The 18,518-nt window shown below is 34.9% G+C and overlaps 1 protein-coding gene across 1 annotated transcript in view; it reads left to right on the top strand.

The window, feature by feature from the left end:
- The window catches only part of APMAP (adipocyte plasma membrane associated protein), a 37,848-nt gene extending 26,060 nt beyond the window's left edge, over positions 1-11,788 (top strand). The window contains exons 6-9 of the mRNA XM_069075539.1: positions 1,006-1,180; positions 5,559-5,693; positions 6,680-6,872; positions 10,638-11,788. Coding sequence (XP_068931640.1) covers positions 1,006-1,180; positions 5,559-5,693; positions 6,680-6,872; positions 10,638-10,847 — 713 coding nt within the window. The 3' untranslated portion in view covers positions 10,848-11,788. The remainder of the gene's footprint in view (positions 1-1,005; positions 1,181-5,558; positions 5,694-6,679; positions 6,873-10,637) is intronic.
- Positions 11,789-18,518: the final 6,730 nt, after the last annotated feature.

Genomic DNA, 18,518 nt, shown 5'->3' with positions numbered 1-18,518 from the left:
GATGGGAGTGGGAGGGTGGACAAGGGCTAAAACAAAACAGTTTTGCCTTTAAGGAGCTTAAATTATTTATCTTTGTATGCAAGACAATTTGCATGTACTACCAACATTGGGGTGGATTCTGTAGTTCTTATTTCTATCTAATTGGAAGGGCTAGTACCAAAGGAGCTTAAGTAAAGATTTTTAGCTTCAATAATATGAAAATTCACAAGATAGTCCTATGATTTTATGAATGTCTCTGTCTCTTGGTATCACTGTATCATCATGTCTCTCTCTGTGACTCTGCACATGTGTTTCTACATCTCTCTCCATATATCTATATGTATGTTAGTGTCTTTTTATTATTCATTGTTGTATTCACTTAAATATTCACTTATTTATTGTATTCACTTATTCACTAAAATATAGGTCTTAAGCCAAAAATATCTGTTGTGTTTATCAAATTTTTGGGCTTGCTCTGAATTTTAGAAGCAGACAAATGAAGTTTTTTTTTAAAAAAATATTTTCTTTCTCAAATTTAAACTAAGTTGATTTTTAAAAACTTCTGTGGTCACTGGTTATATACATATATTTCCATACCAATGGCACCAAATTAAAAAAAAAGTGCCTCACCTTTTTGCATGTGTCTTGGACTCCTTTGACAGTTTGACCCTCATAGTAATGCTTTAAAATCCATAAAATAGATAAGGTTACAAAGGAAATAAGTTATATCAAAATAAACATAAACAGACAACCTAAAATCTATTTTCACTTCCCTTGGGTGTCCATAGATGCAAGCTTAAGGACCCTTGTCATAGAAGAAGTAGGATAAGTGCTTTTAGGGAATTTATGATCTAAAAGTCTTCAGAATTTTGAGTCTTCTAATTTCCATGACATAAAATATTTCATTCCAGTTTTTCTTTTTGAATATAATTAGATTTATGTTTTAAGAATCATCTTTTTTTGACATTTAGGTTCTTGGAAAAATCAAGCTTAAAATGAAACCAGGTATTATTATTTTCCATACAGGTAGAGTGAAACATCTCTTATCTTCCCAAATATCCATTGAGGGAAAGAAAATGTCATTTGTGAATGATCTGACAATTACTCAGGATGGGAGGAAAATTTATTTTACGGATTCTAGCAGTAAATGGCAAAGACGAGATTATCTATTCTTGATTATGGAGGGTACAGATGATGGACGGTAAGTGTTTATCTCTGTATTTTTACTCAATTTTAGAAGAAGTCAAGGAAGGTAAGTTAAGTACAGTTTATAACTTTTAAAAGAACCTCTGGAGCATTAAGAACATTGATGACATCTGTTGTTTTTGCATCATCATAATTTCTAAATGTATACTTCCCCTACCAGGTAAACTTGTCCTTGTAACAATGTATAAAAAAGAGAGGAAAAAAAGGCAGTTCGATCAAATTAACCAATCCATCAACTGAATCTGATGATAGTATGAAACACAGTGCATCATACCTGTTGCCTTCACTTCTCAGGGATTTTCTCTAGAGCTAAGCATGATCATTATAATGATCAACAGCATTCAGTTTAATTGTAAAAAAACAAATCTGTTTATACTCTTGAAGTCATCGCATAAATTGCTTTCCTGATTCTGTTTATTTCACTTTAGTTTGTATCTTCCCATATATCTTTTCTTACAGTACAATAATATTCCAATAAATTCATGTGCTGTAATTTGGCCATTCTTTAGTTGATGGGCATTTACTTGGTTTTCAGTTCTTTTCTAACACATGAAGTGATTCTATGGAAATTTTGTTGTACAAGTGAGACTTTCTTTTTGTATTTGACTTACCTGGGGAAGATGAGTCTATTGTTCACCTCTTAATGAGATCTCTGAGTTTAAAGGTTATGAACATTATAGATATATTTCTATATTACTTTTCAGAATGGTTTGGTCCCATTCATAACTCCTTTGTAACATTTGTGAAGAAAGCATTTCAGCTTTTGAGACAGGTCGTTAATTGGTTTTGTTAATAGGGAGTAACTGTGGAAAAAAAGACAATGAAACAAGAAAGTCTTACCTTTCCCTTGAAGGGATAAAATTAAAATAGGTATTTCTTTTTCTGTGATTGACTTTTCTGAATAAAGTTTTCACATTGTGTTAGTTTCCTTTTTTGGGGAGCAGAACTCTATGTACACTGTGTTTTATAGTCTTACTTAAAATGATTTAATTTGTTTGATTGGAAGTGTTCATTTTCTGCTACCTGGAATGCATAGCTTTGTATGGTAATAGGCTTGTATGGTAATAAGATAGAAAGCAAATATATGATTTTTTTTGTAGCACTAATATGGTCATAATCATCTAAGACCTCCATGAGCATACTAGCTGTCTGTCAAGTTTGTCTGTTTTAACCTATCTCCATATAAGGTAGACATAGGGAAGGTATGAAATTATTGAGTCTGAAGAAAATGGACAGTCATGGAGTTGGGCTATACTTCAATAGTTCTTTGTTTAAAATTTAATATCTGTATGACAGCTAGTCCAAAAAAACAGTTGTTTCAAGGCAAAGGGGACATAAAGACAGTCATACAAGATTGTTGCCTTTAATTGTTTAATTATTAATCCTAGTACAAAGATACTTCTGTGATGAAACTGTGAATTGGAGACCAGTTCCGTTATGATTAATTTTTAGAACTAGTTAATAATAGTGTGAGATTTGAATTCTCCCACTATGACTAATTTTTAGAGTAGTTAATAGCATGAGATTTGAATTCTCTTGGGAAGTCAGATTATGCAAGAATCCAACAGTCCCATTTACATGCTTAAATTGTAGATTCTTTTTTGTATTTTTTTGTTACCTAATTTTGTTATCTCAGGATGTTATGTAAGACTTATTTCACTAGCAACTTTGATCAATTATTTATAGATTCCCAAGAATAAGAGATGAGATTTATCAACACTTATTCATGGATATAAAGTTCCTTACATAAGAGAAAAATAGAGTGGAAATATAATGATATGAACACCATACTTCAGTGGATGCATGGTTTTCTCAAAGTGGTTATTTTTCCTACTGTACAGATTATAACCCATCCACATTTTGTCCTGTGAAATTATTGTTAGTGTTAATTGATGACTTAGCCGTTACATTGCAGATCTTCCTCTGGGTTTTTAGATGTTTCCTTGGTATTCATGTGGCATTTGAACTATCCATTTCTTATCTGTCATCCTTGCCAAATTCCTGGCCCACCTCACTTTCTAATCACTCCACTTCTTGCAAGTCATTGTTGTTCATGTGTTGCAGCCTTCTTATACCCACCATACATATCAATGAAATTTCTACATGTACATTCCAGGACTTAGAACTTTTTGGTCCCCTGATGTTTTTAAAGATATGGTGTTCTGTGAATCACTCATAAAGCAAGGCAGATGAAGTTAAAAAGGTGGGTTTTGGGGCTTGGGGGCAACTTGGAATAATTGAAGGTGCTGCAGTTTCATAAATGCAATCCATATACTTCTCATATTCTTATATGGACTTAGTTTATTGTCTGTCTGTAGTACCGAGATATTTTCAGGGATGGGCGATCTCAGTGGGCTGCCTATCAAATTGTGTCATGTTACCTGGATAATGTGCATTTGTCATTTTTTTGGTTTTTCCACCTGGACTGTCAGGCATATCTCTTTTGAGGTTTAGGGGATTATTTTGTTGAAAAAGCTTTGTGTAGTATTTGGTACTTAATGTATAGTTAGCCTAGTGCCATATGTCAGCATAGTGCCATATGCAAAGAGCAGCATTTGGAAATATAAATATTTTGGAAAATATTTATATTCTAAACTGGTAGTCTTCTGTGAAAATGATGAACACTTTTGATGGCTCTATATCACTGTGCTTTTATTCCTTATTTAAGATTTGGAGGATTGTGGTACAATTGCATCTGTCAAAGATTGTTTTATCTGTCAAGGAATCTTATATAATCTAAACATTTGAATGGGAGACATCTTGTTTAAGAAGAGCTTTTAAAACCACATCTTGTTCTACAAAGTGAAGCACATGAACCTTAAAAAAATTTTTTTTAAAGTAAATTATTTAATTGGGACTAAAACACTTAAAAAAGGAATAAGAAAAGAAATTTCTACATGTACATTCCAGGACTTAGGATGTCATTTTGGAGCAATTAATGAGGAAAATGAGGGAGAAAATCCCCAATGAGAATCATATCTGTTGTTTCATTTCTGATGTGCAGCCTGTGTCTCTTTGTATTGTGGAATCTCAGAAACATGCTGAGATTCATGTGATCCTGGAAGGCAGCCATCAGAGACTTCCCTCTATGTATTTTCCCTTACATATTGGGAATATTTTTCATTTAACATGCAAAAGGACATTTATAGTGCAAAAAGATTCTATTTTTTAAAACCTTGTGAATATTCTAAACAAACTTTGATGCAATAATTGAGCTAATGAATACCCTTTTGGTGGATGAAACCAAGGTTTATTATGGAAATGCAAATCTCATCAGGTGATAGTGGCAGTTAACAGCTGAACAGAAGCTATAAATCACAGAAGTCTCAACCACCCCCTGACATAGTAGAAAAAGTAATGTTTTCATTGACCTCATAACTAAGCATCCACGAAATTCTAGAGTTGGAGATTTTTCAGTATGGCATTGATGCTAATTTGTATTCAGACCAGGTTCAGGAATGTTCTGGAGTGGGTTAGACCCAAAAAGCTTACCTTGATGTTCAGGTCCTTCCTATACTCAAGAGCTCCTGAGGATCTTTTTTTTTTTTTTTAAAGCAATCTGGGTTAAGTAACTTGCTCAAGGTTACACGGCCAGTTATTTCTGGGTGTGGTGCTGAGTATCTGAGCCCAGATTTGATCCCCAGGTCATCCCGACACTGGAGCCGGTGCTCTTACTCACTGAGCCACCTGGCCTCCCCTACTCCTGAGGATCTTAACATTAATTCAGATGATTTGGTTTTATTCCAGGGATACAACAAACATTTCAACAACGATCTCTGTCTCTCTCTTTTTCTGAGGGTAGGGTTTGGTGGACAGTATTGACAAGATGTAGAATATATAGTATAAAAAATCTCTAATGAGAAGAACTGGGAAAATACTTACAACATCCTATTTGGGTGAAGGGAGAAGATATGTTTCTGATTTACTGAAGAAATGGAACACTCTGAACTATTTTGTGACAGCACTTTTGTAATGATGGTAGAGAAGTTCAATAAGCATTTATTAAGTGTCTTAAATTTGTGTCTGATTTGATCTGGAAACCTTGGATTTTTCTTGACTTGGAAAAAAAGGTAGCTAGAGAACCTATGGAAGCTTTATGGAAGCTATAAATTCTGGGTTTGGTACTATTGTGTAATGGTAGTAGTCTCTTGACTCCAAACTTGCATCTTTGAATATAATCTGGAAATGAATCAGGCATTTGAACCCAGCTCACCTTGAGATGTGAATGAATTTCAATATCAGATCAACATCCTAAAGTGCCCAGTAGGGGGAGCAAGATACTAAAAACATCACCAAATACCATTTATCCCTGTTCTTATAGTATTGAAGGGAATGTTTATTTGTTACTAATTCATTTGTTGCTATTTTTTCAGATTGCTAGAATATGATACTGTAACAAGAGAAGTAAAGGTTTTAATGGAGGGATTAAGGTTCCCTAATGGAGTCCAACTGTCTCCTGCTGAAGATTTTGTTTTGGTGGCAGAAACTACTATGGCAAGAATAAGAAGGTAAGTAATACTTGTGAGATGGGATAATGAGGATTACTTATTCTACTTTTTCTTTTATCAGTATGTTTCTATCAAATACTTATTGATAATATTTTAGTGCTAAATTTAAAAAATGAGATTACTTTTTTTCTTTTACCATACTCTCCAAGGCCATTTTTACTTTCTATTTCCTGTTTCTTATATATATATAGTAGTTAGATGGCTCAGTGGATAGAGTGCTGGGCCTGGAGTCAGGATGACCTGAGTTCATATCTGACCTCAGAGAGACACCTACTAGCTGTGTGGCCCTGGGCAAGTTACTTAGCCCTTTTTGCCTCAGTTTTCTCATCTGTAAAGTGAGCTAGAGAAGGAAATGGCAAACCACTCCAGTGTCTTTGCCAATAAGACCCCAGAAGGTGACACAAAGAATCAGACATGACTGAAATAACTGAATAACATGTGTGTATGTTGAAAATTTGTTCCTGTAAAATCCTATTCAGGTTAAGGCTGTTCTTCATTATAAATCTTCTTTCTGGCCTGCCGCTTCAGTTCTTTCCCTGATTCTTTACTTTGTGCTTTTTTACTTTTGACTAGATTCATGGTTTATGATAATTTTCATTTCCTCTAATGTGCTGTTATGTATAGTTGGAAAGGTATTTCTTTGAAATCAGTTAAACATTGACGTCTATTGAGCTGGATGGGACCTTAGTAGACATCTAGTCTAACCACCTCATTTTACAGGTGTGAAACTGTGGTCCAAGAAGTTAAGTGACTTGTCCAAGGTCATACAAGTAGGACGCAATTAACCCAAGATTCGAACTCTGGTTCTCTGACTCCAAATCCAGCACTCTTTTCACTGTACCAATATAGCTTATATCTACAAGGCTTTTTAAAAAATGGAAATTTATATGTTCCTACAGTTTTCTATAAACCTTAGATTCCTTTCCTGAGGGTCAGGTTGGGATAAAGCCTTTTGATTTCTTTCACTGATTTTTTTTTCCTTCCAGATTCTATGTGTCTGGGCTTATGAAAGGTGGGGCAGACATGTTTGTGGAAAACATGCCTGGTTTTCCAGATAACATTCGACCAAGCAGCTCTGGAGGATACTGGGTCGCCATGTCAACTGTTCGACACAATCCTGGGTTTTCTATGATGGATTTCTTATCAGAAAAACCATGGATTAAAAGATTAATTTTTAAGGTATCTAAAATCTTTAGCTCTGTGAACAAATGGAAAAATACCCAATTGTGATCTTAGCGGTCCATTTGAGCACCAAAAGTTCTTTTTTTTAATAGTTCTACAATTCTTTGTCAATTAATTTAGTAATTTAAGTGAATATGTGAAAGAAATTAGAAATTAAGTGTAAGATTAGAGTAAATTAAAAAATAATTGGTGAAAAATACAGCAATTTGGTTTCAGAAAGGATAAAGGAGTACAGTTTAAAACATGAGATATCTTTCTTCAGTTTGCTAATTTTAAGTTATTTTCAGACTGACAAAATTGAGATCCATAGAGGGGAAAGCATTATATAATAATCATAGAGTATGTGTGTGTGTGTATATATATACATATGTATGTATGTATGCTCGTGCTCTAAATACAGATTTTATTTTATGCTAAGTTTGGCAAAATTGGATGGAGTTATAATAGAAATCTCTAGTCTCTTCTAACACAAGGCAGTCATTCTTGCAGTAGTCCTACTAACTGTATTATTTTTCATTTGGTTTAGGTACTCTTATAATCTAAGAGGTAGATATCTAGAACTTTATATAATTTTCAAAATCTAAGACTGGGCCTTGAAACGATCTAAAATGCCTCACAGATAGCAAGTGCTTAATAAATGCTGATTGGACTGGATTATTTTGTTGCCCCCCACCCCCATCCTTACATTCTCTTATTGCTTTGTGCTGCAGAGAATAGAAGCATTAGCCTCTTGTAAAAGCATTAGCCTCCTCTGATGCTAATGTTAACTCTTACTATGTTGGAATTCCTAGTCTCCTTTGACAGGTAGCAGCTTCATGACCTGTGAATATACCCACTCTTTTCTAGTTTATTGGTACAGATTGGAGTTAAACATGGCAAAGGAATGCCTTCCCCCCCTTCCCTCACCCCCCAGCCCCACTGATGAGCATAGTTGCCTTATGAAAGGTATGTGTAAAATAATAGCAGTACTTCATATTTATATACTACCTTGTACTTTGCACAGTATTAATGTGCTCATTATTATACTTGATTTTTTTTCCTATGCTCTGATTCTCACAACATGTATGTGATATAGATAGGTTTACTGACATTTCCATTTTAAAGATAAGAAAAACTGAAGCATAAGTAGGTTAAGTAATCTGCCCAGAACTGAACAGATTAGTGGGAGAGCTGGGAGAATCCATAGATCACTTAAGTCTTAGTCTAGTTCTATTTATACTATTTCACCATGTGATAGAGTGGAAAGAAGATGGTTGGAGATAGAGAGCTTGGGTTTGAACCCCAGCCACACTATTACCTGTACAATTGCCTGCAAATCACTTTGTTTCTTGTGGCCTTTGTTTTGTCTTCTGTAAAATTATGGGATTGCACTAGATAGACCTCTAAGACTGTGGCTCCAGTTCTATGACCTATTGTGCCAAGTAGTACCTAGTCTCATGAGATGATGGATTCCAAGAATATGTTTTTATTAAGTTGCTTCAGTCATGTTCAACTTTTTGTGATCCCATTTGGGGTTTTCTTGGCAAAGATACCAGAGTGGTTTGCCATTTCCTTCTCCAGCTCATTTTACATATGAGGAAACTGAGGCAAACAGGAGTAAGTGACTTGGCTAGGGTCACATAGCTAGTAAGTATCTGAGGCGGGATTTGAACTCATGAAGATGAGTTTTCCTGACTCCAGGCCTGGCACTCTATTCACTGTGCCACCCAGCTGCCTTCTAAGAGTATAAGTTATGCATAAAATATCTGTATATGACCCATTCTGTGACACTCCTATTTTTTAATGAATTCAGTTATCAGGCTAAAATTTTGCAATCTGCCAAATTTTATTAGCTATGTTAAATTTGAATCATATTTATAATGGGGATTTTTTTTTTACTTTTTGGAGGGCAATTGGGGTACAGTGACTTGCCCAAGGTCACACAGCTAGTAAGTGTGTAGAGTGTCTGAGGCCGGGTTTGAACTCAGGTCCTCCTGACTCCAGGGCCAGTGCTCTATTCAGTGCGCCACCTAGCTGCCCCTAATGAGGATTTTCTAAAAAATTATTTACCATTTGGTTAATTCCAAGAAAACGGTTTCTTTGTTTATGGGCCCACTATTGACCCTTAAGTTTGATATTTCCTTCAAATAGAGACACTCAGGATGAAAAATATAAGAGGAAAAAAAAAGCCCCATATAAACTAGTAATCCTGCAAATGGGTTCTAGTCTCAGCTTTGCCACTGCCTTGTTCTGTGACTTTGAGCAAGTCATGTAATCTTTGTGCTTCTGTTTCCTTTTCTATAAAATAGGGATGGTATCTGTCCTTCCTACCTTAAGATAATGTATGAAAGCACTTTGGAAACCTCAAATGCTCTGATTTAGATGTTGAGTACTATTTTAGAATTTAATGTTATCTTTTCTCCGCACCCTTTGTATATAATAAAGACTTTCATTATAATTACTTGGTATTATGAAATAATGTGAAGTATTGTATTCAGTGTGTACATCTATGATTCTATAAAGGATAGCTCCTCTTCATCGTATTTCCTTGTGCTAGCCTGGATAATGTATCTTTGCCCACTCTTAAAATGCATTGAAAATATCTTTCTACTTGGAAAAATAGAGCATACTGGAAAATAACCAGTATCCTATTTTATACTTGTATTTATGGTAATGTGCTCATTTAAAGTGTAACACATATTTAGTTTTACTTATAGTGTTGTACTAAATAATCATATTTTTATGGGATTATAATTTGTTATAGAACACTTGGAAAAAAAAAGGATATCCACTGGAAGAATGTTTACTTTTTTATTTTAACTTTATTAAAAATAGACATTTCTGGTTCCTTAAGCTCCTGAGAGGCAATTTGCCAGCAATTGCTTATTGAGAACCGATCTACTATGTTAAGTACTGTATCTCGTATATTACAGCAGCAGCAACACCCAGTACAGATAATTAATGAACTTTACTTTCAAGTTTCATTACCTACTTTCCCAACATAGTCCTGTCACTTTTTAGAATGCTGGCCTTTTCAGAGTCTTTAAGACTTTTGTTGATTCAGGAGCAGGAGTTGTGGGCCAAAGGGAATCTTTTATTTCAAAATTGTAGGGCACCAATGCACTAGAATTGGCAGTTACCATTAAAACAATGTATAATGTTTTACTAACTATAGTGGGTGAATTCCTCACGCAGTATAATATTACAGTTTTCAGTTATCTCAACAGTGGTTCTGGAAACTTTGTCAATATGTCAAGATTCTGTAATTTCATCAGGGTTGAGACTCCCTCCACTGACACAAATTTCTTCCCATATAATTTGGTGATGATATTTGAGATTCACCATGACCAAAGATCCATCACTTTATTGCTAGCCTAGTGTGGAATATCTTCCAACTTAACATCCTTCTCTGTCTTTAAAGCAGAAATGGATAAAAATGTTCATATTTCATACTTGTTTATAGTTTAATATTTGTTATTAATCAAGCTTTAGCATATTATTATTAATAGTTATGCTGTTCATATTCATATTTGCTGCCATAGGTCACTGTAAAACTAATCATATCTTATTTGTTTTTGGACCCAGTTGATAGAAGTTATTTAATTTTTTTTTACTACATTTTGTCCAGTTTATAATTTTGTACTCTTCATTTTAACTGGTCTGGAGAGCCCTGAAGTACCAACATAATTACAATTGAGCGATTAACAACCTATAGGGTGAAATCAGATAAGCCATAGAATCAATCAGAAACTAAAGTCTTCTTCCAATATGCTTTCTTTGTAGCTATTAAGTCCAGAAACAGTGCTGAAGTTTGTGCCTCGATACAGCCTTGTCTTGGAACTTGGAGATAATGGAGCCTACCAAAGAAGTTTACATGATCCCAATGGACTGGTTGCTGCCTACATTAGTGAAGTGCATGAACACGATGGACACCTTTACTTGGGCTCCTTCAGATCTCCTTTTATTTGCAAACTTAACCTTGAGCTCCTTTAACCAACCGCAAAGAAGTCTAATGCTACTGCTCTAGGAATTGTCCTGTTCAAATATTTTAGTGGGCTAAGTACCTGAGGTGTTCCTTTACCCATAGTCATGGAAATAACATCTACCAATATTCAGTGTCATCCCTTTACAGTAGTAGGGGAATACTACAGCACTCTGCTCATCTGTTAGCTTTCCATGATAGGATCTTTTTTCATCTTGGTTTACTTCTTTTAAAGGCTAGTGCATGAGACCATAGCTTTGGGAATTCAGGTAACAATTTTCTCATCCAAGAATATCTGCTTGTGTAGCAGTTCTCTACAGAAGTTTGAATTCTTTTATATATTTAAGCAGTTTAAGGAACTTGTTTCTGCTCCTAGTTCTGTTCTTCCATCCTTAGCTTTGCTACCTGTGAAATAGGATTAATAACTACATTGGGAGGGGATGCTTTGATATACACAGAAAGAAGCTATGGAAAGTAAGAGTTAGATTGCAACAATCCAAAAGGCATCCCCTGCATAGCTGAAGTGGTTTCTATGGCTAGGCTTTTAGGTAGTCAGAGCATTGCCTCTTGAGGGGCAATAAAGGCTTTTAGGATACCTCAGTTCCTTTCAACTATTTAAAGGTTAGGTGCTGCAAGAAGGTTCTCTGCTGAAAGTCATTATTTCAATAACACTGAGAGTCAATACCAATGTCTCTTTCTAAAAAACTACCTATTAGAATGGAATGATGTCACTTAATAGATTCAGTCCAACAGTGATTTCTTTAGAAGAACGTGATTTGTTTGCCTTTACATCGTTTGCATCTGGAGCTGCAGACATGGTTAAAATCGCTATGTTCCAATGTCATGTTTGCATCGCTCACCACCTTGACAAGTAGCTGTCTATGACATTAGTGGCAAACTACAGTAATAAGAACTATGTAATGATGAATATATTAAATTTGCTTTTCTGCCATTTGACTTTTTTGACTGTGTCACTCAGAAAATTATTTTATTATAGAGTGTAATTATTATAACAATGTCTGAAAATTAAATTCTGCACATTATTATCAGGAGGCCAGTTTTCAGTTAACGTTTTTATTTAGGAGGGAAATGTTCAATTTAGTATGGAATTAATAGTTACAGTGCTACTTGAAGAGAGTAGTACTATCTTCCATGGAAAATTGTGGTATACCTTGAAAGGCAGTCCAGTTTAGAAGAATTTAGTTGAATTTATTTGCCTTTTTTTGCCACGGACTTAATTCTTTGTGTCCCTTTAGCTACCTATGTTTCTTTTCTATCCTTTGTTTTTTCCCCAACCCTTTCAATCTATAAATACGTATTAGGGAAATTGTTGAAGTGCTTTGGGGGAAAGATACTATTTTAAATAGAATGTGGTGTTCAAGATTGATGATTTAAATACCTGTGTTTTAAGCTTAGACTATATGTATCGATTGAGCAGATACTACTGAAAAACAACTAAACAAACGATATGTACTAATTGGGCAGGTAGTTGGTGCAGTGAATAGACTGCCAGAGCTGGAGTCAGGAAGACTCATCTTCTGGAGTTGAAATATGGCCTTAGATACATCATAACTGTGTGACCCTGGGCAAGTCACTTAACCCTGCTGTAGAAGGAAATGGCAAACTACTCCAGTATTTTTGCTATGAAAATCTGAAATGGAATTATGAAGAGTCAGACATGACTGAAAATGATTGAACAACAACAAATAAGTACTGATTATATCACTGTTTTTTTTTTCAACTGGGCTGCCCTCATATTGAATACATATTTAGGTGATTAGGATGTAGAGTATAATGTTAATCCATTATATCGAAATACTCATATACTGAGTTCTTTATGTAAGGAAAGCTGATGGGAAATTGAGTTAGGTAAAATCCTATCTTCACTCCATGAAGCTATATAGTATAGCATATAATTAATGTTGAGCATTGAACTTTTTTGAGTGTTCAGTGCATAGAGGAATGTTTATTTCAATTATTTAGCATTTCTTATGTGACAGGTGCTGTATAAAAACAATTAACAGTCCTTGTGCATCATGAAATCCTAAGTCTTTTAAAAAAATTTGTAAAACCATTTAATAGAAGCATTTTGAATCACTATCTTATTTATGTTTAAGGGCTGACCTTTAAGTGTAGCAAATTACTTTTACCTTTGTCAGTTTCTAGCATCCTACATAGGTGATGACGATCTATGTGTTTCAGGCCTTAATTTTCACAAATATTAACAAGCCTAGGGATGCTGGTTATTCACCATGTTTTGTAAAGGAGTCTCAGTTTTGCAACAGATATTGATTTGCAGTATCTCATGCTGAAGATGCCTTTTCCTTTGTTTTATTTAGAAATTTGGAATTTGGGAAAAGCCAAAAATTCTTTAGCAGGTTTGAACATGACTGTTTGTATGTGTATATTGTACCAAAAGAATTTGTTTTTACTGTAACTTTATAGTTAATTATGCTTTAATGTAATACAGTGCTTGAGTCTCTTTGTGAAGGGGGTAGTGGACAGAGAATTTTCTATGGGTCAAACTTCAGTTTTGAGATATTGCCTGTTTTAGGATAGATGCTCTATTCATCTTGTAAAACTAAGAAAGGTGGGGAAATAGTTGAATGAATGCTGCTGATGACAAAGTCAGCAATTGATCCTGCTTCCTGAATTGAAGCTATGAAATTTAATTAAGCTGATTTCAAACCCTTCACTCCCCCCCCCATTAACCAACAAACTTAATAATATCAAAATGTGTACTAGCAGTGTTGTGATTTTATAAGGACCCTAAAAAGTCATCTAGTTTAATGATCTCTAGTAGGATTTTCCCAAGAGTTATATCCAAGTTTATAAATTAGGGGAGCCACAAGTGTTTTTTATTATATGCATATGAATTTTGTATATGCTTACATGCATCACGTTCTATTATCAAGTAATTTTCAAGTTACCTGGTTGGTTTATATGAGGCAAAATTGCTTCCTCTCTTCCAGCAACCCCCTTCTACCTGAATTGTTTTTCTTTTTACAGAGTTAGGGTAATATGAAGGCCATTAGCTTTTTGCCCCTGTGAAGAACTTTTCTAGGAAAAAAACTGTCCCTTTTAAGCCCAAGAGTCTTTCCCTCCCACATATTTTTTTGACTAGTTAAATGATGCCATTTTTATCCTCATTTTTTTTACAAGTTTTAGTCACTGAATGAGCATTGCCTCAGACAAACTGAGAACTGAGAAAGACCTTAGATTTCTGCATCAGGGGCCATCTTCATTTGTCTTAATCTGTATCTTGCCACTGGACCCAGATGACTTGGAGGAGAGAGTGAGGGTGGTGACTTTGCACAGCCCTCCATCACTTAAGTCCAATTCACTTGCAAGTCATGACATTACCTTCCTAAGGTCATGGTCCTCCTCCAGAATGAAGGACAAACAATGAACAAAGAGGAAATGAGGTATAGTGGACTGAGTGCTAGACTTGGAGTCAGGAAGTCTTGGGTTCAAATCCTAATTCTCACTTAGGAAGTGTGTGACAATGGGCAAATCACTTAGTCATGCTGTTTCCTCATTTGTAAATGAGGATAATACCTACAGAACCTATCTTCACAGGGTTGTTGTGAGGAATGAGAATGTATGGAAAGGGCTTCACCAACTTTAAAATGTTCTGTATCATTGTCAGTTGTTATTATCTGAAAAATCTCCACAAAGGGCTTCATATCTTGGTAACACATGCTAGCATTTCACAACTATAGTACTTGAGTGTTCCTAATGCAAAACTTATATTCCTCCCACTGCAGTTTAAGCGTAATGCTTTTTGGCATCTCCATTTTGCAAGAATAGCTACTTGCCATAATTCACATACTATCTCTTCATATACACTTGAACATTGTGATTAATCTTCTTCCTTCCCCACCTCCAAATATTTTTTCATTTCTAGGAGAAATAAACCTTTTTTGCTTTAGTATTTCCTCATAATATCTCTTTTCTAAACCTTTCATTGCTTTCTGGTTGATCTGCTTTAGATCCCTTTTGGGTTTCCCATATTATTTTTCTGTCTGTTACTTTCATTTTTAGAAAGGATTATTTAGGAAATTGGCACATATTAGAACAAATTATTACTTTAGGATGAACTCTTTGTGGAAAAACTGGTATAATGAACTAATTGAAACTGAGCTTTTACTTTTATTATAATCACCATTCATGGAATGATTAAAAAAAGACTTGAAATATCTCTGATTTTAATTAAATGCCAAAATATCATTTCTCTAGCGGAAAGTTTCTTCCAGTGGTGTATCAAAGGATAGACATTTGGACTTTATATTTTAAAGGCATTCTTGATGAGGTCCAGTCAGTGTAGTATTAGCAAAAGAGCAATGGATTAGGGGTTAGAGGATTTGGGTTCTAGTACCATCACTGCTACTAACTGTATAATGTTTTGGAACTCACATTTCTTCTCTGGACCTCAGTTCCCTCTTATGTAAAAATGAGGGGATTTGATTACCTAAATCTCTAAAGTCTTTCCTATCTCTAACATTCTGTGATTCTGCAAGGCAGGGTTAGATAGAAGTCTTTATTACATTCTAAATTTTAAAGACATACTGTCACCACTACCTTATTAGGTATCAGTAGCAAGAAGAGTAGATTTGGATAATATTAAGCTTGAGTTTGGTTTGGGACCAGACCAGGGAGCACCTGCCCAATCCCTTGGATTGACTTCAGACAATTTTAGGGATCTTGAAATTGAGAGTGATGTAGTGTCCTCCTTCCATTCCCTCTTCCTGGACTGGGCCAGAACCTGATTGACTTCTGAGAGTAGGGAAAAGGAACAGCCACTTTCTGTGGGTTTTCTTCTCTGTACCTGCTATAAATTTTTATCTTTCAGCATAAGGCTAGGTTATGGAGTGGCAAGCTTAGGGTTGCATATTTTGTTCTCATTACTAACTTTAAAAAAAAAATAGCTATTTTGAATGAGGCAAACCAAGTGAATCTACTGGTCCTTGGCTTTCTACACAATTCTTCACAGTTAAGATAAGCTAATCTTAGCTGTTTCCTCAGGGTAGAGGAAGCCAGTCCTTAAGTATCTATGTCTTAAATGATCAATCAGTTTTGATTGAAGTTTTTCAAATCTTTGTTGTGATGGTTATACCACCCGATTATTGTGCCCTCTAGAAATTATTTGAAATGTTATACACTCACATTGATAGTAAGATAATTTAAATTATCAAAACAGGGTAGCTTCTGATAGTTCTAGTATTGTACCATCTCCTAAAAGCATGACATCTAATAAAGTCAAAGGGCATTGGGATAATCACTTAGATGTGGTCTCTTGTCTTATTTTATTATGGCACTATTATATATATATATGTGTATATATATATACACACACACACACACACACACATACCGTGTTTCCCCAATAATAAGACCTATCCCGAAAACAAGCCCTCCCCTTACTGTGTCAGATTCCTCTAAAATAAGCCCTCCCCCAAAAATAAGCCCTATTGAGATTGCTACTGTAGTGAAGGTGATCCCCTGCGCTACACGCTACATTATGGTACCCTCTGTATGTACCGTCCCCACCCCCAGCTGAAACACACGCCGCGCTCCAAGCTGCATCCAATCAGAGCTGCAGCAGTGAGCACGTCATCCTGTTCTTCCCCAGTGATTTGCTTGCTGGTGCCATTGAGAGCAGTGCCGTGGAGGAGAGCTGAGGCAGGACAACATAAGCCCTCCCCTGAAAATAAGCCCTCTGCTGTTTTTCTTTCCAAAAAAAATAAGACAGTGTCTTATTATCGGGGAAACACGGCATACATATATATATATATATAATATTATATTATCTGTATTTTTCCATGTTGATAATTATGTTGAATATTTATAATCTGTGGTCACGTCAATAATGTAATAAGGGCTACTCGGAGTTTTATGCAACACAGGGAAGAACAATTTTACCCTCTCAAGAGTAGCTCATGACATACTAACACCAAAGACAAATAACTTTTACATGTGTTTTATACATTGTGTGTGTGTGTGTACACATACATGGATGCTGGAGAGATATGCTGATCATTTGGACTTTAATAAAATGTTGGTTTAATGGGGACACTGGGACTGGAGGAAAGAATTATAGGGTTGCATAAGATGTTTTGCTTTGATGTTAGCCACCTTGAGGTCTTTAATGAGATAATATTCTAGGTCAATTGTTCTGGTAGTTAGATTCTAGGAACGTCAGTGGATTAGATAGACTCTTATGTACTGAAATAACTGGATAACAGTAGCTGGTAAATGAGTGAAAATAAAATAAATATAAAGTTTGGTTTGGAGAATATATGATTTTCTGGTAATGGCTGGTTCACTTTATTTGCTGCTATTTACAGTAAGCTACATCATCTGTTTACAGGTTATTTTGTTTCCAACACTATTACTTTGTTGCAAATCTCCTGTTTGGGGATAATGCTGCTTCAGACTTAATTACTAACTGTATAACTCTGGGCAGTTGCTTAATCATTTGCTTTCTTGGTTTCTTTATTTGTAAAATTAGGTGATTGGACCGGATAGCTTTCAAATTCCCTTTTTGTTTTAAATCTGATCTTACAGGCATGCAGTTTATTGGATAAACTAGTCATTCCTTGTTTAGCAAGTAATGAAAAAACAATGGTCTAAGAAATTGTCTAAATAGCATACTAACTACTTGAGTGTATATAAAAATTTAATATCTTCAAATTGCTTTCCTCTTTCTATTACAGATATATTGGGGGGGGGGAAAGAGAATTAAAGCATCTCGGTTACTAATGTAAGTAATAAGCATGTCCTGCTGCCTTAAAAATACCCTGTGGTTTACCTGTATACTTTTATAAATATTGACACATCTCAAAATATTACTAGCAAGTAGTTTTCTTTGTTCTGTCTTTTAGGTACTGGGGAGAGGAATAAATTAAAGGGGAAAAATCATCTTCTATCAACATTTGTACTGTATTAAGTCGATATTACCTAAAATTCATTAAAGACAAAAAACTATAAGACTTATTGGAATGACACTTTGGTTTTTAGACTCTCATCTTCTCAGGAAGAAACTGATTTTATAGAAAGTTCTAAGAGTTTTGTATTAAGATTCAGGAGAGCTCCAGGCAGCATGTGCAATGGAAAGAGCATTGAATTTATATTCCTGAGGAATTTTTGAATTTGAATCGGTCTGCTACTTGGGACCTTTGGTCAGCTCTCTGACCAAATTATAACTATTAGATTTTTATTTTTTGCTTTACATCTTCATTTAGAGAATTGGGGTAATCTCTGCCCTTGGAGAATATTAGGTAGATCTCTAAAAATCCTGGATTAAAAGCATGAGGTGAGAGTTGATGATAATTACATGTTCAAATGAGAAAGTTATGAAGACAGATTACTGACAGACTATAATTTGAGTCTTTTCCCTCCCCTCACCATTGGTTATGGTGTTAGGAAAATGATCCTAATTGTACTATATAAAAAAGACAATATAATTAGAAAAATATACAGTAGAGTGATACTGTAAGCTCTTGTTTTTATGGCCATTGAGTACACTATTTTCAACATTACTAAGTCAGTAAGAAGATTGGTAAAAAAAAAAAAACCTTTGTAGCTCATATACTATTGGTAATATCCATCCATCCATCTATCTACCTATATATCTATCTTTCTATCTATCCATCCATCCATCTAAATGAAAGTAAGAAGGG

The sequence above is a fragment of the Petaurus breviceps genome, unplaced genomic scaffold (assembly GCF_028583685.1).
Source record: "Petaurus breviceps papuanus isolate PSGF00001 unplaced genomic scaffold, PetGlider_PUasm1.0 90919, whole genome shotgun sequence".
NCBI lineage: Eukaryota > Metazoa > Chordata > Mammalia > Diprotodontia > Petauridae > Petaurus > Petaurus breviceps.
This window is presented reverse-complemented; position numbering and strand designations above follow the sequence as displayed.